The sequence below is a fragment of the Drosophila obscura genome, unplaced genomic scaffold (assembly GCF_018151105.1).
Source record: "Drosophila obscura isolate BZ-5 IFL unplaced genomic scaffold, ASM1815110v1 contig_150, whole genome shotgun sequence".
Classification (NCBI taxonomy): Eukaryota; Metazoa; Arthropoda; class Insecta; order Diptera; family Drosophilidae; genus Drosophila; species Drosophila obscura.
Genome location: NW_024542736.1, coordinates 5,435,890 through 5,462,660, shown reverse-complemented (window position 1 = coordinate 5,462,660; position 26,771 = coordinate 5,435,890). Strand labels below are relative to the sequence as shown.

General features: G+C 50.8%; 6 protein-coding genes across 6 annotated transcripts; 1 reads left to right on the top strand and 5 right to left on the bottom strand.

The window, feature by feature from the left end:
- Window positions 1-1,119: 1,119 nt before the first annotated feature.
- LOC111067898 (DNA translocase FtsK) lies at window positions 1,120-2,697 on the top strand. Its single transcript, XM_022357244.2, has 3 exons — window positions 1,120-1,356; window positions 1,433-1,683; window positions 1,754-2,697. The coding sequence occupies exons 1-3, from the start codon at window positions 1,345-1,347 to the stop codon at window positions 2,223-2,225; spliced, it is 735 nt and encodes a 244-aa protein (XP_022212936.2). The 5' UTR covers window positions 1,120-1,344; the 3' UTR covers window positions 2,226-2,697.
- A 1,829-nt stretch (window positions 2,698-4,526) lies between these two features.
- On the bottom strand, window positions 4,527-5,973 carry LOC111068927 (extensin). Its single transcript, XM_022358723.2, has 3 exons — window positions 5,801-5,973; window positions 5,499-5,747; window positions 4,527-5,435 (listed from the first exon to the last, which is right to left on the bottom strand). The coding sequence occupies exons 1-3, from the start codon at window positions 5,816-5,818 to the stop codon at window positions 4,629-4,631; spliced, it is 1,074 nt and encodes a 357-aa protein (XP_022214415.2). The 5' UTR covers window positions 5,819-5,973; the 3' UTR covers window positions 4,527-4,628.
- Window positions 5,974-7,533: 1,560 nt separating this feature from the next.
- Window positions 7,534-9,206, bottom strand: LOC111068123. The gene has a single exon (XM_022357481.2). The coding sequence runs from the start codon at window positions 9,125-9,127 to the stop codon at window positions 7,847-7,849; it is 1,281 nt and encodes a 426-aa protein (XP_022213173.1). The 5' UTR covers window positions 9,128-9,206; the 3' UTR covers window positions 7,534-7,846.
- Window positions 9,207-10,157: 951 nt separating this feature from the next.
- On the bottom strand, window positions 10,158-15,321 carry LOC111068328 (putative uncharacterized protein DDB_G0271606). The gene is given in 6 exon segments (XM_022357725.2): window positions 10,158-11,300; window positions 11,475-12,020; window positions 12,145-12,510; window positions 12,619-12,728; window positions 12,787-13,294; window positions 15,196-15,321. Coding segments are annotated over 6 exon segments (1,872 nt in total). The 5' UTR covers window positions 15,229-15,321; the 3' UTR covers window positions 10,158-10,991.
- A 607-nt stretch (window positions 15,322-15,928) lies between these two features.
- Window positions 15,929-17,559, bottom strand: LOC111068367. The gene is made up of 3 exons (XM_022357815.2): window positions 17,288-17,559; window positions 17,137-17,225; window positions 15,929-17,078 (listed from the first exon to the last, which is right to left on the bottom strand). Exons 1-3 carry the CDS (start codon window positions 17,557-17,559, stop codon window positions 16,372-16,374), a joined length of 1,068 nt encoding a protein of 355 aa, XP_022213507.2. The 3' UTR covers window positions 15,929-16,371.
- Window positions 17,560-17,637: 78 nt separating this feature from the next.
- On the bottom strand, window positions 17,638-22,902 carry LOC111068308 (prosaposin). The gene is made up of 8 exons (XM_022357702.2): window positions 22,734-22,902; window positions 22,539-22,635; window positions 20,913-21,195; window positions 19,589-20,839; window positions 18,965-19,520; window positions 18,401-18,888; window positions 18,195-18,336; window positions 17,638-18,136 (listed from the first exon to the last, which is right to left on the bottom strand). Exons 1-8 carry the CDS (start codon window positions 22,777-22,779, stop codon window positions 18,132-18,134), a joined length of 2,868 nt encoding a protein of 955 aa, XP_022213394.2. The 5' UTR covers window positions 22,780-22,902; the 3' UTR covers window positions 17,638-18,131.
- Window positions 22,903-26,771: the final 3,869 nt, after the last annotated feature.

The window sequence follows — 26,771 nt, the reverse complement described above, 5'->3', positions numbered from 1 at the left end:
CCCTGTTTGGCAGAGCTTAAATCATTTTGGAGCCGTTGCGATCATAAATAATGCAAAATGTTCTCAAACAATTGTTTGAGTGGATGTGGGCCTGGGGCATGTGGGTGGCAGCCACCAGCCATAAACAAGTTGGTCCCAAACAATGCCTGCAACTGGTAGAATGAATCGGGCAAACACAATAAATAATTGAAGCCAGCGTCGAGTCAACAAGCAAAAGACAAGACATGGCAGCAACCCTGGCTGTGGCTATTGCTGTGTTGGTTCTGGTTGCTGCCAGGTGGTTTTGGCCAAGCCACAAAGTCCAACGATCTAGATATAAATCATTACGGCCAGGCACATGCAGAAAATGTTAAATGTTTCCATTGGGAAAGAGGGCGGGCCGCATCATCCATCAAAGCCGAACAGAGTTCGAGAGGTATCCCACAGTGATCCCCCCGGAGAGGATCTTAGATGTTTGATTGTTTTCTGCACTGCAGGCTTTGGGGCCTGGGCATGGAGTTGGCTTTAAGTGGAACAAGTTTATTGGCCAAATTAAACGATTGCCATGAGAATTACATCATGCAGCAGCAACAACAGAGCGCAGAACCAATTGATAATTCCCAGTTTTCCCTGGCTGCAGCTCGCAGATGAGAGTGGAAAACTCTGGCTGAAATGTTTAAATAATTTAAAAATAGTTTTATCTTGGGCTGGAACTGGAGCTGGACCTGCGGCTTGGGCCTGGGCCTGTCCAAGATCGTACGTATAGAAAGCAAAAGTAGACGCTCGAAGCGAAAGAGTACGAAACTGGTAAAACGACTCGGCGGCAGCAACGATAGCCACGACCCATACCACTGACAGTACGAGTACCAATACCAATACCACTACCAATACCAACTCCGGCCACAAAGTTGACTTATTGGAGCACTTAGCTCGATTCTTGTTATTGTTACTGTTACTGTTAACACTCGTAATACCAACACAATTACAGAGGTAGCAACAGCAGCAGCAGCAGCAGCAGCAATAGCAGCAGCAGGGGCTTGGAGTGTCTAGGCGGAGCCGCCGAGAGTCGAGGCGGCAGCAGTCCAAGGTTTCTGCTGCCCCGACCGCCGATCGGACTATAAAAAGCTTGGGCGGCGCCGTTGCGGAAGGCAGTTTATTCAATAAATCGGTTGTCGTCGGTCCAAGTCCAGTCCCACACCCGAGTCCAAGTCCACACCCCTCCTTGCTAACGGACAGCAACGTGTAAAGGCGCGAGTGATACCCCCCGTTCTCCGAAGAGAGCCAAAGAGATATCTAGAGTGCAGTTTACGCCGTAGCTTACCAAGGATACACACAAACAGAGCCCCCAAAAACAAATTTAACAGAATGTTTCGCTTTGTGAGTTTTGATTGATTGATTGATTGAGAGGAGAGTGTGTTTTGTTCGTGAGATGCTTATGAGAAATTTTTGACAGCTCGCCCTGACCACCCTGGTGGCCCTGGCTGCCAGCCAGAACAACTACCACCAGGACTCGAAGACGGCGGCCATCATCAGCGAGCAGCGCTACCTGTCCGGCGACGGCAAATTCGGGGCCGCCTACGAGCAGGAGGATGGGATCAAGTTCAAGGAGGAAACCGATGCCGATGGCACCCGCCACGGCAGCTACAGCTACGTGGATCCCTCCGGACAGCTTCGCACCATCTCCTACACGGCGGGCAAGAATGGGTAAGAATCGTAGTATTATTCTTTCGGGGATTCACTCGATCAATCAATCTCTCTCTCTCCCCCGGAACAGCTTCCAGGCCTCCGGCGACCATCTGCCCCAGGCGCCGCCCGCACCACCACAGCCCGTGCCCACCGCTGGATACCAGCCGCAGCCACAGTACCAGCCCCAGCAGCAGCAGCAGCAGTACCAGGCGCCCGCACCCCAGCACCAGCCCTCGTTCCGCAGCAACGACTACGATGATGGGTCGTACGATCCCCGCTATAACGATCCCAGCTTCGGCCAGAACCAGCAGACTTATCATCAGCCGGCTGCTCAGCCGCAGTACCGCTCCGCCCCGCAGCCCGCCTACAATCCGGCCCCACAGCAGACGTACCACCAGCCTGCCCCACAGCCGCAGTACCACCAGCCGCAGCAGCAGCAGCCCCAGCAGCCGGCGTATTACACCACGACCACGCCCAACCCCCATCGCTTCTCGCCGCCCGGCAAGCTCTCCCTGAGCCGCACGCCAGACGGCTTCACCTACTCCTTCAACAAGGTCTAAGGGATCCAAGAAGACCTAGAGATAGTTATAGATGTTGCATCTTCTTCATTACTCTTCTCTTCTCTCTCTCTCTCTGTCCCCTAACACGCCCTCTTCCGCCACAACTAGATCCCCTGATTCCCCCCGTTCTTATTCTTGACTTCATCAAAACTCTTGTGTGATATGTTTAAGAGCAAATTGTAAACTATGTGTCGTACTTCCTATACTCGTGTGCGTACGAGCCGCTCTTCGTTCGTTTGTTTGCAGCAACTCATAATCCTCCTCAGACCCGATTCCAGCTCTAATTCTAACTCCAATCGAAGCTGTCTAAATGTAAGGCGAAGCAAATAAACTTGTTGCGGTTCGCAGATGTTGAATCCAAATCCGAAATTAAATATTCTGGGCCTTGGGACTTTTGAGCAATTTGTTTAGAGTACATACATACATATGTAGATATGTAAGCGCAATATACGATACTGATGTTGATTGAATCTTAATCCTGTTCGTTTCTTGAGTCTTTTGTTCAATTATTTTTAGCAGATTTATCTAAACACCTCCGGCAGTCAACGCCCACTCCCCAGAGCCAGTCCGGGTCCCAGTGCCACCCCCACTGACTGCGTTACACAACCAACTTTCGTGCATGCAAAACGGGTTCCAATCCCAGTTTCGGTCTCGGTTTCTGTTGCGATTCTATGCCAGCAGCGGCCAACAAGGAAAGGCTTTTGGAAACTGGTTTTGCCCATTTGACAGTAATCTTGGCCAATTGTGCAAAATTCCAATGAAAATGAAATCAACTTGGCGCCTGTCCCCACACCGCTGGGCTGGGCCGATGCTGATCCGGAAAACTATGCTCAGTCGGGGCGGGGGTACTAAGTAGAAGCAAATCAATGACTAATTCCAGTTCGATTTGTCCAGACCACAGTGTTCGATTTAGCCTGGCCTAATCACACCCACGAGCCACACCGATGGAGGGTAGTGCCAGAGCTTAAACTTACTTTCCACATCCATTGTTAGGCATTCTTTTGCACCACTTCGAGTGTTAGCTCCACTGGCTACAGCAGCTTTCAAGGTCAGTTTTGTTGTGGACTGGTGTCCGGCTCTGGTTCGATTGGATTGGCTTTTGCCTCTGGCCTGGGCCTGGCTCTGGCTTGGCTTCTGTTGAAATTGCTCAGTCAATTAAGAAAATCAATTTGGTTTCGTTTCTTATTGTATTTTATGGATTGTTTTTGTTTTTGCTATTTTTTGCACCCACTTTTGTGGCAATCGCAATCGCGTGGACTCATACTTAGACTCAGACTCGGAATCGCTTGCTCAATTGCGGATTTTCGTTCGGCTTTTGCGAAAGAGGTAAAAGTCAAGAATGTGCTGGTATCGCATCGGAACAGGTGTGTGCAAGGTGTGCTATGGAAGGGACGGGGCTTTTGTATGGCTACTTCATTATGCACTCGTAATTTGAATTAATTGATTCACTCTGAAAATGCTGTTGGTTGCTGCTCTGATTATGGCTGCTGTGGTGTGAAGAGCTCAATCATTTGATCAATTAAGTGACAAAGTGCTTTGACTTTTATTCTAATTGGCAATTAATCTGAATTTTTTATTCAGTGGAGACTCCTCTAAAGTTGGGCGACCTCGCTTTAGAAACGGGATAAACATTAATATATTTTAGCAATTTTATCGTACCCCTGAAAATTGATTTAAAGTTTTATATTTAAATTTTAATTTTTAAATTTTATTTATTTATTTTATTACACTCTTACGTTCAATCAACCCTTTCAACCCTCGTAAAGTGTATCAGGAGGACCGGTTATCAGGTTGAAGTTATGGCACATTTACAGTTATAGCGTGTAGCTCAGTGCTGCCACTATGTTAAAATGAGCAAAAACACACCGCAAGCGGGATGTAAGTTATACACGAATACCAACAGATGGCGCTGCCAGGATGAAAATTGTATATCGATAATTACATTGATAATTACATTTTTTCATCGATAATTACATTGATGATTACATTTTCACATTTATGCAGCTTGATCTTTTTCTGTCTATCTGGCATCCCGTGCAACAGCTGATTGCTGCCGCTTGATCTTTTTCTGTCTATCTGGCATCCCGTGCAACAGCTAATTAATTAAAGGGAATTTCAACTTTAAAAGAAACGTTCGTAATGTCAGCATAGTCTGAAATTTACAATTAATTTGCCTTTGGAAACTGTTCTTACACCCAGGCTTACACATTTTTCCCTCACTTCGATGTTGGTCACGTGCTCCGTCCTGCACGTGAACCAAGAATGACAGTAATTGACTGAACGAGAGATTCAATAAAATAAATGGTCTTTTATTATGTACAGCCCTACATATAAGTATGTATTACAACTAATCTACGTGGAGTAGAGTATCTTTAGGACTAACTGCTGCCCTACCGCAGCTCTCTACACGTTGATGACCAGTGCCGTTGATCTGTACTTCCGCTTGGGCTTGTTGAACGGCTTCGAATTGGGCGCCCGTTTCAGATCTCCGCTGGGTGGACGTCGGCGGGAGCGCGTGCCCTTGGGCGGCGGAGGTGGTGGGTGCTCGACGTACTTGCTGCGCAGGGGGCCGGGGCCGGAGAAGTTGGGTGGCGGGTAGGACTCAAAGTCCTCTATGTCGAGATCGGGCCTGGACTCCTGCTCGTGCTCGTGCGCCTGCGCCTTGAGGAACTTCTGCAGCTTGGGGTTGCTGAGCAGCTGCAGCTTTATGGCGTCATCGAGCAGCTTCTGCTGGTCCTCGATGTAGGCTTCGATCTGTTTCTTGGAGGCCACGTTCTTGTAGCGGTCGTGGTTCTTGGGCTGCGGCACGGGCACGGGCACCACCTCGTAGTCATCGTGATCCGGCTCGAAGACTCTGTAGGAGTTGCTGCTGTAGGAGGCCGTGCCCTTGGGCGGTGGCACCAGGTGGAATGGATCTGGCTCTGGCTCGTACTGCACCGGAGTCCACTTGGAGCGCTTGGGTGGGGACACATCCTCACCAGATCCCACGTGCCCCTCGGATGGGTAGCCTCCGCCGCTCTTGTATGGAATGGCGGTCACGTACTTGGGCTGCTTGGCGTAGCTGGAGATGGGGGCGGCCTTTTTGGGGACGGTGATGGGATGCTGGACGCGTATCTGGGTGCCGATGGTGTACTCGCGACTGTCTTGGACCGACGACTCTCCTGAGTATTCGGCCGAGTTGTAGCGCTCTCCGGAATAGTCATCTTCCTCCTGGCAGAAGGTCGTTTGAGTTGGGGGCTTGGGCTACACACACCGACAACGGGCAGTACTCACCGATCCGTAGGGCCTGTAGTGGGATTTCTTGGGATACTTCTTGGTCACATCCCGGCGCTTGCTCTCGTTGGTCTGCAGGTCGGAGCGCAGGTAGCCGGAGGGCGCCAGTCGTATGGGGCCTGGCACTGATCCCGAGCCCTGGCCGGATCCCGGGGCCAGTGCGCTGTAGTAGCTCCTGCGGTAGAAGGACCTCGCCGGTCTCAGGCCAGAGGCGGTCGCGACCAGCAGCAGCATCGCCACAGCCAAGAACTGTAATGACTAAGGTTTATCCTGATCCTCGTTTAGACTCGATTGCCGCTTACATTCCAGTACAGACGCATTGCTAGTGTGGGAGGGCGTAGGGGGTTCGTTCCGATTTAGGCTTCACTCGGGGACCTGTGTCTCTGCAACGTATTATCGAATCAACCACCAGCGTGGCCCCAACGAAACTGAAAGTTTGCACAATGAACGCAACAGTTTTATGGGAGCTTCCTCCTCATCGAATCTCCGACTGCGACTGCGACTGGGACTGCGACTGCGACTCGAACCTGCCGCAACGGCAACATGTTTTGCAATTGAAACCTGCCGGGGCAGGCCGCCGACCAACAGATTGAAATCTCTGTCCGTTTGTCTGTGCTTCACGCATGGACTTGTTGCAACTTGGAGGAAGCCAGAGTCCAAGCCATAGCCACAAACCAGAGTCAGAGTTGGAGCCAGAGCCAGGCCTGAAGCCGTGGCTGAAACTGAAGCATCATTTGCATTTCCAGTAGGAAATAGAGCGCATGCGCAGCAGAGGGGCATAAATAAAATGTTTCTTTATGGCTGTAATTACGAATAACGATGGCGATTTGGCACGTTGAAGTGGGCTGGGGCTGGGTTGGGGCTGGGGCTGGGCTGGGGCTGGGCTTGGGTTAAATGGTTTTCGTTTTTTGTGACTCAATAAGAAAGTAGACAAATTAGCTGGAAGCCAAACCTCCCGCCCTATCGGCGCTTCTTCATCAGCACTGTCTGGAGAACGGGTTTCCATTACTTAGTAGTTAGTGACCCCGGACTCTAGCATCTCTTACTCAATGGATGTTACGTGCTCCCCCCTGGCTTGGCACCAAGTTCAGGTTCAGCCGGGGCCAAAACGAAAAAACGAAAGAGCCAGGAAATGTTAGCCAGCTGCTGCTGCCACTGGAGGTGGATGTGGATGTGGATATGGCCTTTTTTGCTGGCACGCTTGGACTACTTTCTATGGCAGGATGCGCGCTCGAAATGCGGAAGATGCAGAGACGTTTTCTGCTTTTTCTGGTTGTCTGGCGGTAGGTGGAAGTGGAATTGGAAATGGACGTGGATGTGGATATGGATATGGACATATTCGCGTACTGGGACTTCACTTTGGTCCATTGCATAACATTTCATCCCGCTTCATTTGCACAATTATTTACACGCTTATCCTGTCTGTGTGTCCGCCTGTCTATAACTCAGCCGACTCAGGCCGACATTCCCAGGGAAGATTGAGACTGCCATCAAATTAAAACAATTAAAGCGATGCCCCCTAATTAAATGCGAGTCCAATGCCGCATTGATTGATTGATTGGGGGTAGGGGCTTTGCAGCATGGCATGCATAATTATGCAACAAGCGGCAGCAATTGCAGCTCGTTTGCGGGCTGGACATTGGGTGCCACAGCCCACCCGAACCCACTCTGGCTCTCTGGCCAAGGTCAAGCTCAAGTTCAAAACGCGTGACAATTACTTTGGCAGACACTGCCTCTGCCACTGCCACTGCCACCAATCGCCCCGCATAATTTCCGTTTTCCTCGTGAACAAATCAAAAGTGGACTTGGACGTGGTCTGGGGTCTGTGGCTGCTTTCCGCTCGAGTCTTAACAATGCCAAGCCACAAACGGTTTTTGCTTTTCATGGAAATGTCTTGTGAAATTTTGTGAAAGGAGTTAGTTGGCTGGAGGAGTGCCAGATGGGGTTGGGCATCAGCAGGTGGGCAGCCCCGAGCAATGACTTGCCTGAAATTGAAATGAGATCTGAACGATCGCTCCCATATAAAGGCGCTCAATTATCCGCCGAACTGGGCCTGATTGAGCGTTGCCCAATTGCCGATTCGATATGCATTGGGTTATACATCAGTTTATTAGCATATATTTCCATTATTAACTAAGTTAATACATCTGGGCACCGCAGCGAGCTGCTGCTCATAAATTAGTCAAGATCAAGGTTGGTTCGTGCACTGATTCCGCTGTGGGTGAAGTCAAAGTTTAGCAGATGATCGTAAATGTAGTACCCTGCCCCTGCCATCAGCGAACTGACATAAGCATTCCACGCTCTCTTCCCACTCTCTCTCTCTCTCTGTCACTCTCTCTCTGTTTTTGTCAGTCTGGCAATCCCACGCTGATCCGCTGCCGGGCCGAGCTTCGGCGTGCCTGCGAATCGGCAGACGACGACTGGGTGCCCACAATGAGAGCGTCGCCGTTGAAGCAGAGGCTGCTCCGCAGGTGTTTGCGTGGGTCGGGGGATACCGCCTCATCCCCCGTCTCCGCCTCTGGCGATGATTTCGGCAAGATTTTCCGTGTGCTGGAGCTGCTGGCAGAGTGGTTATTATTGTGTGTATGTATGCTCTTATTATAATTATTTAATGGCTTCGTGCGACTAGTTTCCATATACGATCGCTGCTCTGACTGTTCCCGACTTCCGGTCGGCGTGTTTGGCTGCTGACGGCGACCCTCTGTTGGCGGCAGTGGTGCCTCATCTCTGTCTCTGTCCCTGTCCCTGTCATCATAGTAGGCATACTCATCGGCCTCCTCGTTGTAGGTGACATGTTTCTTTCGCAGCCCAGGACTGCGCAGCTGCAGCCGACGGAGTCCGCTGTCCATCCAGTCCAGATCCTCGGCCGGAGACTGCTTGAGTATTCGCTTGGGCCCTGGCCCAAGTGGCAGTGGCAGGACGGGGCGACGCCGGCTTTCCGGCTGCCACTCGTGACGGCTGTCGTTCAGCGGCTTCTTTGTGACCTTCGGCTCCACCTCCACGCTGAGGCTGCGCACATTCCGCTTCACCTGGAGCTTGGGGCTGTTCTTGGAGTTGAGCTCCACCTCGCGTTTGTCGTTCATGTCCATTTTGGGCCGCCTGGCGTTGTTCTGGGTGGGCGTGTGGCAGTCGTCTTGGTTGACGTAATCGTAGAACTGGATCTTGGAGCTGTACGCCTGCTTGCGCCGCTCACCGGTGGTGTCCTCTTCCGGGTGGGCACTTAGCAACGGCAGGTTGCCCCTGTAGGGCGAAACCTCTGTCAGCTTTGGGGTCACCTCCTGGCGCATGCCGCGCCTTACCGAGGGACGGTTATCCCTGCTCGGCTGCAGGTTGTCGTAGAACTCGATGGAGGAGCTGGCGAATTCCTTGTGGAACATGCGGCGAGTGTCCACATCGGGTGCCGCATTCTGTGTGGAAGGGAGCCTGGATGCCTGGATGGCGGAGCCTTGGCCCGGTCGCGACGGCTCCAGCTGGAGGCTGTTGCGTCGCTTCACCCGCGTCTCGACCGCCGAGTCGAGCTGGGAGTCGTCCGGCCAGAAGAAGTGCGACTCCTGGCGGTCATACACCTTGGCCCCCCGCCGCTCCACCATCTTCGGGGGCAGGCCCGTGTAGAACTTTCCGTTCAGCATGGTTCGCTCGCGGGGTCACGTCACACGTCAACTGATTGGCAACCGATCCGGAGACCGACTGACACAAAGAATCCGACTGGGGCCTCCAGCCACTCCACTTGCTCGTGGAGACGTTGGCGTCGCCATTCGCATCTGTCGTAGGCGTTCGAGTTCGTTTTCGGTTTCGGTTTTCGAGTTTGTTCAGGTGATCGTTGATCGGTGATCAGTGCTGAATGCTGCGGCTCTCAGACTAATTTGCGATTCTTGCGAAAAACAACCAAAGAAACACTTGTAAAAAGCAAACACAAACAGCATTCGAGGCAGAATTTACGAACATTTGCTGCGACTGCTACTGCGATTGCGACTGCGACGCCTGCTGCGACGAGTTTCCATCTAAGGTCACATGGCGGCATTTTTTCCACACTTTTGCAAGCCATCGAAAAGTCGTTTTTCGTGAGCTCAGAACTCAGAGCTTCAGAGCTGACCAAATGTTTGTGTTGGTTCGTGTTGGATTTGTGGCCTCTTTGGGGGCTCGAAACTCTGCCAAAACGAGAATAATCAGCGCCAACAGCTGCCAATTATTGGCTGCCTTAATAGATACGATACACTCTAGAAGTTGGTCAGAAGTGAGAGCGTTGAGCCACTAGGCTGATGCTGTATGACGTTGTATACGTAATGTTACAAGATGCTAGCGATTCCATAAGGTCATAACAAACAAAAGACGAACCCAATGAATCTCATTTAAAGTTCAAAGAAATAAATTTAAAAAGAGAAGGAAAGTCTGAGTCGCTTCTGTGGACGCGACTCTACTTTTATGCCCGTACTCAGTCAGTATATAAATATGTGAGACAGACAGACGGACAGGCTCTTACCACAAATACAATATACCCCTTAAATCTTTTTGAGTACGGGTTTAAGTAAGACAGAAAATTAGAACAACGTAAAACAACATTTGGTATGCACATTCAAACGAGTTTGTGATAACTAAAAGGGTCGCGGGGTGGGGTAAAATGTGCCATAGATTGAGTAAAATGAATTGGTACATTTTTATTTAATTTAATTAAATTTATTTTCGCTTGATCTTTTCACATGGTTGCCATTGAATGCCGAGGGAGGAGATGTGTGTGTGTGTGGGACACTACCAGACTACTTTGTAATAATTCCCCTCCTTTGCTCCATGATTTCTCTCTCTCCCCCTATCTATCTCTATCTCTATTTGTATCTGTATCTTGTTTTAGAAGACGTAAATGTAGTATCGTAATTAGCTTAATGTACAAACAATGCCATAGAAACACATACAATATCATACACGCGGATTACATACGGATAGTTTGTATCTCGATTGGGTTATTCTTGAGGAGGAGCTGCTGTGGATCGAAACGATATTTATCTCAGTGTGGGGGCTGCCTTATGGGTATGGGTATGGGTAATATATGGGTACGGTACGGTACGGTATGGGTGGGGGGATATGTACGGTTGCTTAGACTAGACTCGAGTGAGGCTGTATACATTTTTGATTTGATTTGATCTGACTTGAGTGTGTTTGTGTGTGTGTGAGTGTGACTGGGTAGTGACGTAGTGGAGTGGGCTCTAACTCTGACATTTACAAACTTCTCTCCTGCGGTGCTTTCCTTGGGGTGGAGGAGGGGTCTTTCTTTCTACTTGTATTGTTAAACATATACTTAGGTTCGCTTTTCGGTTGCTTAAGACTCTATTTACAGTTGGTATTTCGAAGCGGCTGGCAGGAAACGCGAATGGGGGACTGGGCGCTGGCCATGGATTCGCCTGTTTACTTTCCCCATGGGTGCCCATGAGCCTTTGCCTTTCTCCAGTTATGAGTCGCTATTAACGGATCGAATCCGTGCCCAGCCCTGCCTCATTCCGTTTATTGCTGCTGTTGTTGCAGCTGCTGCTGCTGCTGCTGGGGCAGCAGTTGCATCGGCGACATTACAATTATGTTGGTGGTGCCTCCAGCGGCGGCCGGATCCCCGCCCTGTCCATATTCGAGGGACTTCTGCTCCTCGGGGGCCCTGGTGATGACGCAGTACTGATTGCCGTTGTAGGTGACGATGGGCATGCCGCTCATATTGCCCGTCTCGATGCTGTTGGTGGCGTGCAGGCCGCTCAGCTGGGCCTGCATGTAGGTGGCCGCCGTCGGAGAATTGGCAATGATGTGCGACACCGGCACCGACACCTGAACGGGTAGAGTGAACGGGAGATACTACAGAATGGATTGGCAGTTTGGGTATCAAGTAGAAGATTGTCAAATGTCTTTCTTTGGGTGTTGTTGTTGTTGTTGAATGTGTGCCGTTTGTAGCTGTTGTTGTTGGTTGATTGGTGTGCTTGTGGATTGTTAATAGGTAGTTACTTCTTGGCCCTGCTGTGTGCCGTTGCTGCCGCTGCCGTTCTGGTTGTGGCTGTGACTGTGACTGTGGCTGTGGTTCTGGTTGTGGTTCTGGTTGCTACTACTACTGGTATTGTACATAGGCGCACTGGTGGGGGCCTGTTGCAAGTGCTGTTGTTGTTGCTGCTGCTGCTGCTGCTGATGCTTTCTGGCCGCCTTCTTGCCATGTGCAACATGCTGGTGAATCTGCTGATGCTGCTGCTGCTGATGCTGTTGTTGCTGTTGTTGCTGTTGTTGATGTTGCTGTTGGTGCTGATGTTGCTGTTGTTGCTGCTGCTGCTGTTGTTGCTGCTGCTGCTGTTGCTGATTCTGCTGATGGCTGGCATTGAGGATCATCTGATTCTGTATGATTATCTTCTGCTTGCGTGCGTGTGCATGGGCCTCCATCTGGATCTGGTTTTGGTTGGCGTCCATCTGGTAGCCACGGTTTCCCTTAGCAATTACTCCGGCCGCCGCCGCCGCTGCCGCTGGTTTTGTTGACTCTACGACTACCCGTTCCGGTTGTCAATACTGCAAATGGATCACAAAAGATAGACAGAGAGCATTGCCCTCGGGTTATATCCAGTTCTTTGGGGGGCTAGTAATATCTCCTCGCGGCTACGCTGGCCTGGAGGCTCTACCGACATTTTCTCACCTCCAGATGACTCTTGGCATGGATGGACCACTCGTCCCGGCTCGAGAACATCCGCCCGCAGAGCTCGCAGGTCCACGAGAGCTGCTGCTGGCCGTGGTGCGGTATGATGATGCCGGGAATGGCCGTCGGCGCCCCCTGGGCCGACTGCACAATTATGTTCTGGGCGGCCACGTGCACGGCCTGCTGCTGCAGCTGCAGCTCCAGGCTCTGCTTGTTGTCCTCCGGCGGCGGGTCGGGCTGCTCCTTCTTCTTCACCATGTTGTTCAGCCGCTTGCCCAGCGGCGCAATATTTGTGGGGGTCACGTGCTTGAACTTATTCATGTGGATCACCAGCTTGTCCCGCCGCGCGAACGCCTTGTTGCACACCTGCAAGGGAGGCGATGGAAGGAAGGGAAAAGGAGGTTAGAGGCTTCTCCCCCACAGAGAGGCCGTGGCCAGTGGCCAGGGGCCGGGGGGATCTAGGGCAGCTTATACTTCACAAATATAGGGCTTCTCGCCGGTGTGGATGCGCATGTGGATGGTGAGCTTGTCCTTGCGGGCCAGCCCCTTGCCGCAGACCGTGCACTCGAACGCCTTGTTGGTGGCTGGAAGAGGAGATCCTTAATGAACGATCACAAAGAGAGGATCCCCTGGCATACTCACACTTCGAGGGATTCGTCTTGCGGACGCCGGAGGAGGCCTGCTGCACCTGCTGCAGCGCCTTGAGCCGGCTGGCCGGATGCATGGAACCACCCTCCACATACGGCTCGGTGAATGGTATTAGGTTCGGCTTGGGTATGTTGTAGGTGAGCTGCTCCGCCGCCGACCAGGTGCCCAGGCTCTGCAGAACGCGGACACCCCCCTCGAAGCCCATCCCGTCGTCCGGCACCGTGAAGGTGCTCTCCCCGCCTGCCGCCGCGGCGGCCACACTCGAGGAACTGATCTGGGGCACCTTGATGGTGGCCGCGTAGTGCTGTTGCTGCTGCTGCTGCTGCTGCATGCCGTTATTCTGCTGGTTGTTGTTGGCCGAGGGGGAGTTCTGCTGCTGGGAGGATTGCTGCTGCTTGAACTGGATGGCAGCCTGTGCCATCTGCTGCTGTACGGCCATATGGGCCTCTAGATATGCGTTCTTCTGGGCCACCGTCATCTTGTCCATGTTAACGGCGCCGTCCTGCGGGAACAAAATATATATAATTAGTATATTAATTGAAGCACTGAATATCCCACTGAATATTTTGCAAGCGTGTCTAAAAGGTTCTCTATGTTGCTGAGTTTTCCACAAAGGTGTAGCTATAGCTGACCCAAGGCGAAACTGTGGAAACTGGATCTTATAGTCCATTAATTTAATCTTTCATATATATAATATATATGTACAATATTATGCACAAATATTGTACACAAATCCGCCACATAATAGTCCAAGACGGATCGTTGTAATAAATCAAAGCGAATATGCCAGGGTATCAAAAGGTTCGTGCACCCAAGTCGCTCGGCTGCCTTGCCTTTCTTTCTTCTTGATTTCGCGCTTGTTTCGTTGCCGTTCCGTTCCGTTTCGTTCCATTCCAGTCCTGCTGGCACTGCCACCCCTAACAAACTAACGGGAGAGCTGTGAGGGAGTGTTGCGAAATTTCGTCAACGTCAGCGGCGCGGCGCGGCTGTGGATACGCAACACGCCACCCCCCAGAGAAGGAAAAGCACTCAAGCACTCGGCCTGCCCTTGCGCAAAAATTTGTGACTTGAGCTTTTTTCTCGCCCTCCATCCATCCCCCACCCTACTGCCAGTGCCAGTGCCATTCCCGCTACCCCCTGCCGAACTGCTTTGTGGTTGTGTGTGTATGCCGGTTGCTCCGGCCTGGCCCGGGCTTCGTCTCCGGCGGTGTGGGGCTTTTCCATGTCTGCCCGGATTTATTTTAAGCGCGCTACCCGCCGTAGTGCAGATCTTTTTCTAGCTTTTCCTTTCGTCAACGCGGCAATTGTCCGTCCACCTTTGTCCACCCATCATCACCCTTCGTCACCCTTGCACCCACCACTCGCGCACTTGGCCAGTTTCACAGTTCACTTCCTGGTGCCGTCCCCCGCCATGCAGGGGCTATTGACGTTTTCACTGCCAGTTGGCGTTTTCCTTCTTACCACAGTCGAAAATCAATACGAAATGGCCGCTCGGTCGTTCCCGGGGCAGCGTTTGGCGTTTGGCGCACAAAATTCACCCACAGCACACGAAAAACCGCCGCTAATTACGGGCAGGTTCTGTTCCGGTTTTTTTTTAATATTTTCACAAACGCGAAATCGGAAATCGGCAACCGAGAATCGGGGGAGATCGTTAAGCCAAATGGAATTCGATGCCGTCTACTTCCTCGAGCCAGAGCCCAGCGCCTATTGTTGTGTATGTATATTGCGAAACTGCCACCTCGGCCACAGTCGCTGCCGCAGTCGCAGTCGCTGTCGCAGTCGAAGCGCAGTCCAGTCTCCGTCTCCGTCCCAGGGAGAGCTTTGCTTTGCTCCTGACTTGGTGCCGGAGTCGGAGGGAGTCGTGGAACGGCGGAGCAGAGTGTTTGAGTAATTATTTGTTATGCCCGAAAAGACGGAGAGAAAGAGAGCTGGACAGGACGAATGGGAAGGTAGCGACGACGACGTCGCTAGCAGAGGCAGCGGCAGACAGATACTGAAAGGCCGAGCAAGGCGGAAGCGGCACCACGGCAAGCCACGGAGCAGAAAGCATTGCATAGCGCACGGCGTCGCAACTGAGATTCGCACGAGAGCTTTTTCTACTCTCTTTGGATGGATGGACTGCCTGGCTCTCGCTCTCGCTCCCACTCTCACTCTCACCTCTCGCCATTGTGGCGGCGCGATGGTGGTGGCTTGCTCCCGCCAGTCCGTGCAGGAACGGTCTGGCATTGAAACACGACACCAGCCAGAGGAACTGCAGCAGCTCTCACAATGGCATTGTTGGGGCGGGCTGCTTATCACAGCACAGTGGTTCGGGTATCGCCTAAACTGACCCAAAACCAGATATTTAGGATTTGCAGCTACGTACGTCCACTGTGCGCAGCTTACCTGTTCCGGGGCACTCACCTGAAAGTGTAGCGTGCTTCTGGCCGTACGCATGGCGGTGGCATACTTCCGCAGCGTCTGCTCGTTGCTCCGGCAGATCTCGCGCCACTCGTGCAGGTGCTCCAGCCTGGCCAGGCACTGCTCGCAGATGAACTGCGGCAAGGGGTCCTCCTCGGCGACCTGCCAAGCAGTCGGGCTAATAAACATACGGGAGGCACGTTTGTTTATCCGCTGACTACTTACGTGCGCCTGCAGCAGGCTGCGTAGCTTGTGGAGCAGCTGCCGCCGCACGGCCTTCTCCTCGAAGAGGTGAATCTTGGCCGGTCCCCGATGGATGACGCACAGGCGACACAGCTCCCCGAAGGATGTGAAGTTGAGATCGTCGTGGCTGCCATTTGTTGCATGTTGCCTCTGTGTCGGCAACAGTTGCTGGCCCGCGCCGACAGTGGCAACTGTTGCTGCGGAGTGCGGCGGAGCCGCGTGTGTATGCAACATTGCGGATGTCATTTGGGTCAAATTACATTAGAGCCACTTTTATGAACAGAAATCAAATGGCGATTCCTGCCCCCCCAACAGGTGATTCGTAAAAATCGATGCAATTCCAATTGGCAGAAATTAGTCCATTGTCCGCCCTGTAATTGGGTTAATTGCATTCGCCGTTGCAGGTAAGGGCGACTCCCTTTCCTTTGCGCGCTTCCCCAGAACTATGCCACAGAAGCACACTCGCGCGGCGGCCCATAAATTATATTTGATGCCACAGTTTGTTCCCTTTTGCTCCGTTTTTTATTGGACACTTGCAAAAAAAGTGGTAAGGAAAACTCTGCTCACTCTGGCGGGAAAGTCGAAAGCGCTTTAGAGCCTCTGCTGCTGCTACTGCTGCTGCTGCACTTGCCATGTCCTCTGTGAGGTGAGGGTGTGAGTGGATGGACGGGCCTGAACCCGAGTGAAAAACTGCAGGCCCAGTACCCTTCCCTTTGCTTCTGCGAGTGCGCATTGCCAGCTGCAGGAGGGCTGTTCTAGCAGCGGGAGGCGGGAGGGAGGAACAAAATTGCGCGCATTTTTTTTGTTGCCTGTTTTCACATTTTTTTCTATGCATGGCCAGGGACAGGGGGCAGGGGACAGTGGGATAGAGGCAGAACGGAGCAGAAAAAACATTTGGAAAAGCTTAAATGATGGGGCAACAGGTGTGGGGGAGACCTAATCAGCCGTAGCCGGAGCTGGGGCTTCTTCCACGGCCACAGGAGAAGCTTCTTGCTCCGACTCAGACTCGCTTTCAGGCTTTGGGGGCGGAGGTGGTGCAACCGCACTGTGATCCGATTCGATATCGGAGCTGGCGACGTCCTCACCTTCGGCCTCTTCCTCGACCTCAAAACGTTCCTCCCTGGCCTCCTCTTCCTCCGGCATGACTTCCTCGTAGACGATGACCTCCTTCCACAAGATCTCCTCGCCCACGCAGGCAGGCTCATCGCTCTGGGGCTCCACGCGCTTGTTCAGATCCAATTCGCAGATGCACGGCTCGGAGCGATCGAAGCCGCCGCAGGTCACACACGAGGACGATGTTAGCAGCATGGAGGAGTGCGGCGAGGTGCTGGACAGCACGGAACTGCTGCTCTTGGACTTTTGCTTGTCCCGCGGCTGGGCGTCCCGCGCGGCCGACGGATATGTCGTCACAGTCTGCTGCGCCTTGTCCTGGATGGCCACGTCGGGACGCACCTGGCACTGGTTGCTGACTCGCGGCACCTTGGGATTGCTGCGCACCAAGTAGTCGGACACCCGCACCTTCCAGTTGTCCTGGCTGCAGTCCGCATTCTGCAGGATGTCGTAGACCTCGGCGATCAGCTGCTTCAGCATAGGCCGGTTGCAGAAGTTGTTGCGCTCGAATAAGGCTGTGGGCTCGTGGATGTCTGAGGGTGTGCAGAAAGTGAAGTGTTAGTGAATGAATGCCAGGCGAAGGCTACTCACAGTTGGGAAAGATGAAGTTGATCTCGCGAGCCACGCTCTGGGCGTGCTTGGTCACGTGTATGTTGCGCTCTAGGTCCGCGGATGTTCCGCTGCAGGCGCAATGGTTACATGGGAATGGAAAGATCTGCCGCAGGGGGTAGGGCACACTTACAAGTAGCAGATCATGGTGGTGAGCAGCTCCTGCACCGCATTCTCTTTGGTCACAATGAAGGCCTCAGAGACGCCCTTGGACAGGAGTATGACCTCCAGCATGAAGCCCTTCTCATCGGCATAGTCCGCATAAAACTCGGCCGCCAGCTCTGGGGAGAAGGCCAACTTGCGGCTTCCCTTAATCAGGAATCTCTCGGCCAGCAGCTTCAGTAGCACCGGACGACGCTTGTGCATATAGTCCGGCTTCATGATCAGCAGCGAGTTCTCAAACATGATGTGATACTAAATATACGTATAAGGATCCAGAAATTGGAATGGGAATTTTTCAATAAGCGCGCTGCTGCTGCTCTCTCCGTTTTGTTTATGAAATATAATTTCTACACGTTTCGACTGCTTAAACTACGCACACTGACTCGGATACATGGATACATATGTAGATACACAGTTTTGGATTCGCTAATATTTATATTGAATGTACGATTAGGTTACAGCTTAGTGTTAATTTTAGTTTCTGTTACAGTTCAACTTGTTCAGCCCGGTGTTCGCGTGCACTTTAAAATCATCTAGTATCTTCATCTTCATCATCATCATCACAAATCTTCATCTTCATCTCTTAACCAATTTAGAGCCGAATTCGGAACCGAAAATCAATCCAAAACAGAGTGCGGAAATAAAGTAAGTAAGGGTCGTTCATGTACAGTAAATCGTTATAGAATGTAAACGGATTATGTAAAGATATTTGTATATATAAAGCGTGGGACTGTGTCACCCTCCTCCTCCTTCTTCACTCCAGTCCAATCCTGCACACATCACAATGCGGTTGTCGCGAATCACGGGACCGGATCTTAGGCTGCAATCAGTAATGGAAAGTGAGTTGCGGATGTGTAATCAATGGGACACTAATTTACCTGAAATCCTGGCAAAGGCCAGCGAGGACTTCTCGCTTTCGAAGCACTTGCCAATCTCAGCGCACACGTGCGACTGATCCACATTAGGTCGCTGGGACACATGCTTAAAGCTGTTGCCATAGATAGAGATCATTTTGGAGCACTAGCGGGGGGAAAGGTAATTGATTTAGCAAGGTCTGGTAGGAGTATTCGTTTTGGAGCCTTACAATGCTGTAGTATTTGGCTGGCAAGTTCTCGCAGGCCACCGAGGTCATTTCCACTGTGGTCACATCGGTCTCCTTCGGGTGGGCGCTGAGGAAGGGCAACAGGACTTGAGTGGCGCCGTGGCAGACACCGCACTCGATCACCTCGTCGGTGACCACCTGGCTGAAGCAGAGCTGCAGCTTCTGGCACACCTCCTTGGGCGGCACCTTGCTGAGCAGATCAATGACGGCCGCGGCGTAGCCCTCGACGAAGGTGTCGCACGGCTTGCGGACCGTGGCGGGCAAGTGGTCGCACACCGCCAGAATGGCACGCTTGATATCGTCCTGTTCGGTCTTGTTCTTCAGATCAGCCTCCATTTTGGTCATGATGAACTCGCAGAGCACGCAGGTGGGCGGCTCCTTGGGCTTTTGCGACTCCTCGAGGCGGGCCAGCTGGTCAGCCGGATGGGGCAGAGCAATAACATCGTACTTGAGGGCCTCGTCAATTTCAACTGCAGGGAATGAAGGACACACAGAATCGTTATTTGGCTCCATTGCTGCTGGCTGCTTTGCTGCGGTTCTACTCACGATCCTCCTGTTCGGAGAAGAGGCACAGTCCCAGCTCGGTGCAAATCAGCTTGGGATCCATCTCCTTCAGCAGGAGGTCGGCAATTTGGTCTCCGAATTTAGCGATCAGCTTGTGGCATTTGCTGGCCACCGGCTTCTTGAGCTTGTCGCAGGAGTGCTCGAGGATCTGCTTGATGCTGTCTTTTGTGGGGTGCTTGCCCATCTTCTTCTCGACGGTTTTCACGAGTTCCTCGCAGATCAGGCAGTTTGGTGCACCGTTGTAGTCCCTCTCGAAGACCACCTCGATGGGCAGATGCTCGAGGGAAGCAACATCGTTGAAGATCATCTCCTCGCTGCTGTTCGAGTCGTCATCCTCCATGCTGATGCCCATGTCGTCCAGATAGTTCTTGTTCTTGGGGCAGAGCTTAAGCTGCACGCAAATCTCCTGCGGCTTGAAGTCGGTGATCAGCATGTCGATCAGCTCGTTGGAGTAGGTGTTCACGAAGTCTACGCACTCGGACCTTAGCTTGTTGGGCAGATGGACGCAGAGATCGGCCAGAACCTTCTTGATGTTTTCCTGCACAAAAAACACAACCAAGGGGGGAAGTTAGCGAAAGATCTGTGCGACCCGGGTGGAATGCTTACCTTGGACTTGTTGTCACGGATCTTGCTCTGGGCCTGCTCGACGGCAAAGAGGCACAGCGGACAGGTGGGCTGATCCTGCTGATCGCCGGTGGTCACGGGAACCGGGTGGAACACCTCAATGTCCTCCTGGTTGTCCAGGTTGTGGGGGCACATTTGCAGCTTGGGGCACACATCGCGGGGATTGAGTCCCTGGACAAGGAGGGCGATCACGGCATCTCCGTACATCTCCACAAAGTTGCGGCACTGGCCGGCGACGCCCTTGGGGAACTTGGTGCACATGTTCTCGACGGTGTGCTTGATTTCGTCATCGGTGGCGGGCGTGGCCAGTGTCTCCTGGATGAAGTGCAGCAGGTACTCGCAGATGGTGCACAGCTCGCCGCCCTCCACCAGCGTGCTGGGATTGGCAGCACCCATCAGATGGTCGATGGGCAGCTGCATGCCAATGATCTGGTCCTGGGTGAATTTGGGCTCGTTGGCTCCCAGCTTGTGCAGCTTCCTGATGGTTACCTGCACTTGGGCGGGTTCAATGGCGGGTAGGAGAGGCATGATCGGGGCAACTGGGGAGGCGGCAGCATTCTTGGGGCAGACGCCAATGAGGAAGCACGCGCCGTTGGCATCCAGCTTGTTCACCAGGGTGTTGTAGATCACATCGTAGTACTGGTCCACGATGCTGATGCACTCGTCCTTGAAGCCGCGCGACTGCTTGCAGAAGCCTTCCAGCACCTGCTTGAACTCCGTCTCCGTGGTGTTGGCCACCAGAACGTCGCGCAGATGCTTAACCAGCTGCTCGCACAGCTCACAGGGAATGTCATCGCCGGCATCCAGGGCGACCAGAGCCTCGGGCTCCTGCTTGTCTTCGCTGTGTTGGTGGTAGCGAGTGGCACAAACTCCCGACACGTGGCAGAGCGCGTCTGTGTTCAGATGCTGGCGCACATGGTCGTAGATGTCGTTGAAGTAGGTCAGCACAATGTTGGCGCAGGCGTCCGAGAAGCTGGACAGCGAGCCGCAAACGTGCAGCAGCTGCTCCACCATGTCGTCGCGGTTGGTGGCCTCGAACTTCTGGTGCATCATGTTCGACAGCAGGTTGCAGTTGCCGCAGGACAGCTGATTGGGTTCCAGAATCTCCCTGGTCTCCTCCGACGAGTCCTCGTCCTCCTGCGGCTCCTTGCCTTCGAGTGCGGCCTGGTAGGCTGTCTTCAGCTTCTCATCGATGGCGGCGCTGTTGCAGAGCCCGGCCACAGAGCAAACTTGCTGTGGGGGAATCACCAACAAAGAAGGATAAGCAGGGAGTTCAATTGCGGGGATTGTGGGCGAGAAGACTCACGTCGGGGTTCATTTGGGAGGCCAGGGCCTCGACCAGCTCGGGCAGGAAGTCGTCGGCCATCTTGATGCACTCCTTCTGGATGGGCTTGATGGGTATCAGCTTGCAAGAGCCCTCAAAGACCTCCTTCAGCTCCTCCTCGGTCTCGTTGCTCTTCAGCTGGTCGCGAGCCTGCGTCACCATGTCCTTGCATATCTGGCAGATGGAGTCCGTGTCCACGGGCACCACCTTCTTCTCCCACACGGTCTGGATGCAGTGACGCGTAGCCCGGCATTCCTTGGAGTTGCTGCAGCGGGGAAAGAACAAAAAAGACAAAGGGACTGTCAGCTTGAATTTCTCCAAAATGATAAGCCCAAAGAACGAAAACAATTGGGATTATGCTGATGCAGCAAGACCGCAGTAGGAGCCGCAGATCAAATGACCCGCATTCGTAATCGAATGACCAAGGCGCCAAGTCAGCAGAGAGATCAGAGTCCACTACTGGCAAGGGAAAGGGAGAAGCAACTCGAACTACAGCGAATGGGGCGCTTCCCTTTCAGTTGAATGCACCCGCAGAGCATGTGATTTCTGACTGATTAATAATGACAGTGGATAATATTTTGCGTGGATCTGATCCATTCACTTGGGATGGAGTGATTCTCATCTTTGGCCTGGATTTGGATATGCTAATGGCTAATGCCAAATACCTATTAACAACACAAATTTGTGTTTGCATTCGGCACAAATACCGACAAAAAAATACGTTGAGAGTGGTGGGGAAAAAACAACAAAAGATAAGCACGGAAATGTCTTCACACATACATATGTGCATATGTGTGTACGTGCGAGTATGTGCCGTATATCTGGGTACATCTACACAAACATTATATGGTATATGTGATATTGTTTTTAATATTTCAGCAATGGCGACGTTTTTATTTCGGTCTGCAATGTTTTTTCTTTTGTCAAACAAAGAAAGAGTTAAGAAATGCTGAATTTTCCTCCTGAGTGTTTAAAAATAAATCCATCAATGAACAAAGGAATGGGTTGTATGGTATGTCCAGCGGTAAGCCCCACAAAAAAGGAACCCTATCCACAGCGAACTACTCCCGTATGACACATGCATTCTGGGATTAGTCAGGGGCATAACGTATGGTTTCTGCTGTGGTTCAGCGATAACAAGCAGAGCAGAGCAGAACAGATCGGCTGTAAGCTGATCCCCGGATCGCATGAACTCTGGCTTAGTCATGCAAATAGTGGGGCGGTCGGATGAGTTGATAAAGCAGCCAGCGATTAACTTTGTTCAGCTGCAGGCGAATTGTTAATTTGATTAACGGCAACAGCGTCGAAAACAAAGCGCACTGGAGAATACAGATAGAGAGAGAGGCAGAGGCAGAGGAGAACTAAGAGAGTGCAAAACAAGAATAGGACGGAGGAACTAGAACAGTCGCCACAAAGGTTATCGGGAATGGCGACTATTGCGGACGCCGTGGCGATTGATTCTTGATTGTCTTATCGTTGCGAACGAACACTTATGGCTTATGGCTCACAAACAATGCACGAATGGGGAGAGGCTAATGGGTTAAGAACTGCGTTTTCGCCTAGATGCTTTCGATGACTAGGCACTTTACCCACACCCCCCGCACTCACCTAAAGTTGTCGCACCAGTAGGTGGGTCCCCAGGTGCATTTGCTGACGCCGACCAGTTGCTGGCCGCCACTGCTGACAGGCGACGAGGAGGCGATGCCTGAAAAATTGCACCACAAAAGCCATACATATAGTTCACCATCAATCACGAATCATGCTTAAAGAAAAAACGCAATTTGCACTATGACACACACTTACCGCAGGCACAAACAGCCAAAATGGCCAAAAGGCCAGCTCTGCGCATTTTGTTGATTGTTCTTCTTTTCTGTTTAACTATTTGAATAGGTTGATGGGTCGGCTTGCTTTTGTGTTTAGGGACTGTTATTATCTGGAAATGGAAACGCGAACTGCAACTGCAACGAATAAAAATTATTTATTTCACTATTTTTTTTAAAAAGTGTGACCAGCAGCGGATACCTAAAAAACACTTGTATGACTGCAAGTTTAGCCTTTTTCAAGCCAGATCTAGCTTTTTAGCATATTCAGAAAAAAAAAATTTAGCTTGTTTGAGATTAAATGTAAAAATTAAAATTTTCTAGCTTTGCATAAAAAGTTTCGGAACATGTTTTTTGTGCTTACCATCGAATGGTTTAAACGGTATACTTTACGGTATATTTTAAAAATGAAAACTCACCACGATTTGGGAGATTTTAGCTGTGGTGCTGCCACACTGACGGAAAATAGTAATACGCGCTGCCACTGATAAAATGTTTGAGTGTCGGCGGGAAATTTGAAATTTTGTCAAGAGAAGATTCCTATTTTCTATTATCACAAAAATTTGTAAAGTAACACAAAGTAAATTTGTTGTACGTATGTGACGGGGCGCAAACATGAAATACAAAAATAATGACTCTAACAGCACACTGTTCTTGAAAAATTCTCAAAATAACTCAAAATGGTGTTTTAATCGATTTGAAATCGCAGATTTAATAACATATTGGCGCGTGAAAACTATGACAATAACCATCAACGACGGTCTTGAACTCTTGCTCGGCTATCAATCCGCCCATAAATGAGCAGCACTGCCCAACCGCTTAGCCCCCTTTGCCCAGCTGTTTGATTGCGACGCCTCGCAAGCGCACATTAAAATATAGAGAAGCAGAGAACAATTCCATTGTAATTATGCCCCACAGCGCCACAGCTGAGGTAAATTGATTGATGTAAACGCGAATGGGAACGCACACGATTATATTACCGGAGAGTCTCCGGTACCCACACCACACTCGATCTGTGGCATAGTGTCGTGTAATGTTTGCCTGGGAAAATGCATAGCAAAACAAACAATTTCGGCTGCGACTGCGATGCCTATCTGAATCCAACTCTCCAATTTGTTTGCGTATCAAGTTGTGTGTGAGAAACATCTTGAATGTGTTTCGCAGATACATAGACACATTCTCGATTGAAAGTCGAGGTCATCCGGTGGTGGCGGTCGCCACTCGGCGGTGGTTGTCTTGGCAAGCGAAATGCCAAATGCAAGCCAGAGCCAGGCCAATCCGCGATCTATCCAATACGGCTATATCGGTGTCAAAACCACCGATTCGGCTGGCCAGGGGCTTAGAAGGAAACTTGAAACTGGTCGCGTTGACCCTGAAGCCAGATGCCTGCATCGCCATTTGGTTCTTTAACAAAATTTTAATAGCACTGCCACCAAATTGAGGCTGCACTTGACCATCGGCAGTGAAGTTTGACTCTACTATGTCTATGTCTATGACTCAGTGTCTAGGTCTGGGCCCGAGCGATAATTTGGCCAGAACAAGCCGCCAAGGCGCACGCAATCATGGCCAATGCCATTGAGAAAGTCTCACCACAGTGGCCCACCATTTGTGGGAGTGGGGAGGAGGTGGAGGAAGGTGGGGGCAGGTAGTTATTGCAGAGTTTTGTGTTGCGTGAGAGAGATTGTACGTAGTTTGCTACTCTAATTGCCAGCGGTGATTACGAAGCCAAGACACGCTTAAAGTGCGTCACATAAACATAAGCCACATCCATCTAGTCGCTAATTGTTTTACTGCCCCATGTCTGACCTCTTGTGCAACTTCCTTTCCCATGAGGCGGCGGGCTGCAGCCCAAATGGATGACAGTACTGGAGTACTGCGCTTAAGAGATCAAGAGTGGTTCTCACTCTCCACTCCCAGACTCAATGCGGAAATGAACTTGACCTTATCGACGGGCCCAGAGCCGACCGCTAGCTGATAGTTGGCCAAAGACGAATGGCGCTAGGCCGGCCAAATGCGAGCTAATCAATTCAGCAACAACCACTGGCAGCAGAGCAGCGGAAAATACAAGTTGCTGTTGTTGCTGCCCATAATTTGTGAGTCAAATAGTGGCTGGCCTGGCTAATGATAATAAACGAACGGAACACCACAGCACCGAACCGAACCGCACCGCCCCGCACCGCACCAGTAACAAAAGCCAACCAACCCAAGGAACAACGAAAAAGTTAAAATCTACAACTCTTATTTTATTGCAGTCTTTGGCCGAAGGCGACTTCTTCTTCCGCACGTAGTCAGGCCGAGATTTCCAGATCAAGTTCAAGTCTCAAGCATAGAAAAGAGAAGAGAAGCTGCTACAGAGAACTATAAACTAGAAGCATTGAACTGAAACCGAAACGGAGACCATAACCGAAACCGAAACCGAAACATGGTTTGCTTTGACCCATTGAACTGCTTTGAGAGGCGACCCAAGATGACCCGCCCCCTAAGCAGGTTTCACTTAAAATTTAAATGCATATAATAATTATAACTAAAATGTCGAACGCCATTCCCGGCTTCTAAAAATTTCATGCACGAGTGGTGCTGGTACTCGCATATGTATGTTGGTGTGTGTCTGCCCCATCCTGGGGTGGCATTAAATGGGAAAAACTCTTCTGAGGGAATACATTTGAGAATAACATTGGCAAATGTTGTGCACATATTTTAATAATCTTTTAATAACTATATCTAAATATATATTATTGACTAAAGACTTTTACTTCTATAGTAAATTCCTCAAGGGGATAGTTTTCTGGAATTTCTTTTCTCAAAAATATTCCAAGAGCGGAAGAAGCGTAAAGCGGTCTTCGTGATCAATGATGAATGATGAATGAATAAAATCCACCACATGTGGCCTTGATCTTGAAATCCAAGAAGCTAAATGCTATCTGCCCTCCATATAACATGATTCGAAAATCTCTACCGGTTATTAGCATATTCGTGCGAGTTGCTCGCAGCCTGCAGCACAAATCAGCCATCGATCGACTGCACGTAGGCCCATTAGCATAATCCAAGAAAACAAAGCCCAAATCGTATCGAAATAAAGGGAAGCCTTATCGGGAAGATATCCTGAATCCGGGAAGATTCCTTCCACTATGGTTATATTTTGGTTAAGTGCTTCACATTGACGACACCTGGCCAAGGGGCTTCCCCCGATGCTTGAGTCGTTTCTTGTTTGTTTGTTGAGTGTACTACATAGGATATGGGGCTAGTGGCGTACCAAGAATTAGACGATAAAATTGTTAAATGAAAATAGAAGTGCTCGGTGGACAGAAGTCTCGAACAGCGCATGACTCGGCAATTTGGGCAATCCGCTTTTTCTTCGCGAAGCTGTTAATTCTTCTATAATTAAAGAACGAGTCGCTTGGACCACAACAACCAACCACTTCTGCTCGTAAATACTTCTACATCTACTTCCTAGACTCAGACAACGGAGTTTAATACGATTGTGTCTGTGTGTGTGTGTGTGTGGGTGTCTGCCTCTTTGGAGGTTTCGTAATCACTTCTTTTCTACGTTTCTGATTTACAGATGAGGCCCCCAAATGGTGAATGTAACATGAATCTAATGGTAGGTCTTTATCGCAGCTTAGATGCCGATAGACTGCGGCAAATATGTGGGGACAGTGGTCCCTGACCTTTGGGGGGATCTCTTCTCTTCTCTTTAGCTTGTTATGGTAATTTTGTTTTGGATTAAAATTAAAGATACATTCTATGATTCCCCCAACTCTTTAGGTCCGGTTTTATAATTTATTTCGGGTGCTCGGCTAATTCGGCTAACAATATTTGTTAAATTATTCTTTTCGGTATCGGAGGCAAAGCCTGGAGCAGCCTGGAGGGGTGTATAAATCTGGCAAGGTTCTGTTGGCATCTGAAATCTAAAATCAAGGGGCACACTTGTTTGGAACAGGTTCGACGACTTACTCCGAGCAGACACAAAACGAAACCCAAAACGCAAATGCCGATATTAAATTAATTACGTTAGCTAAGA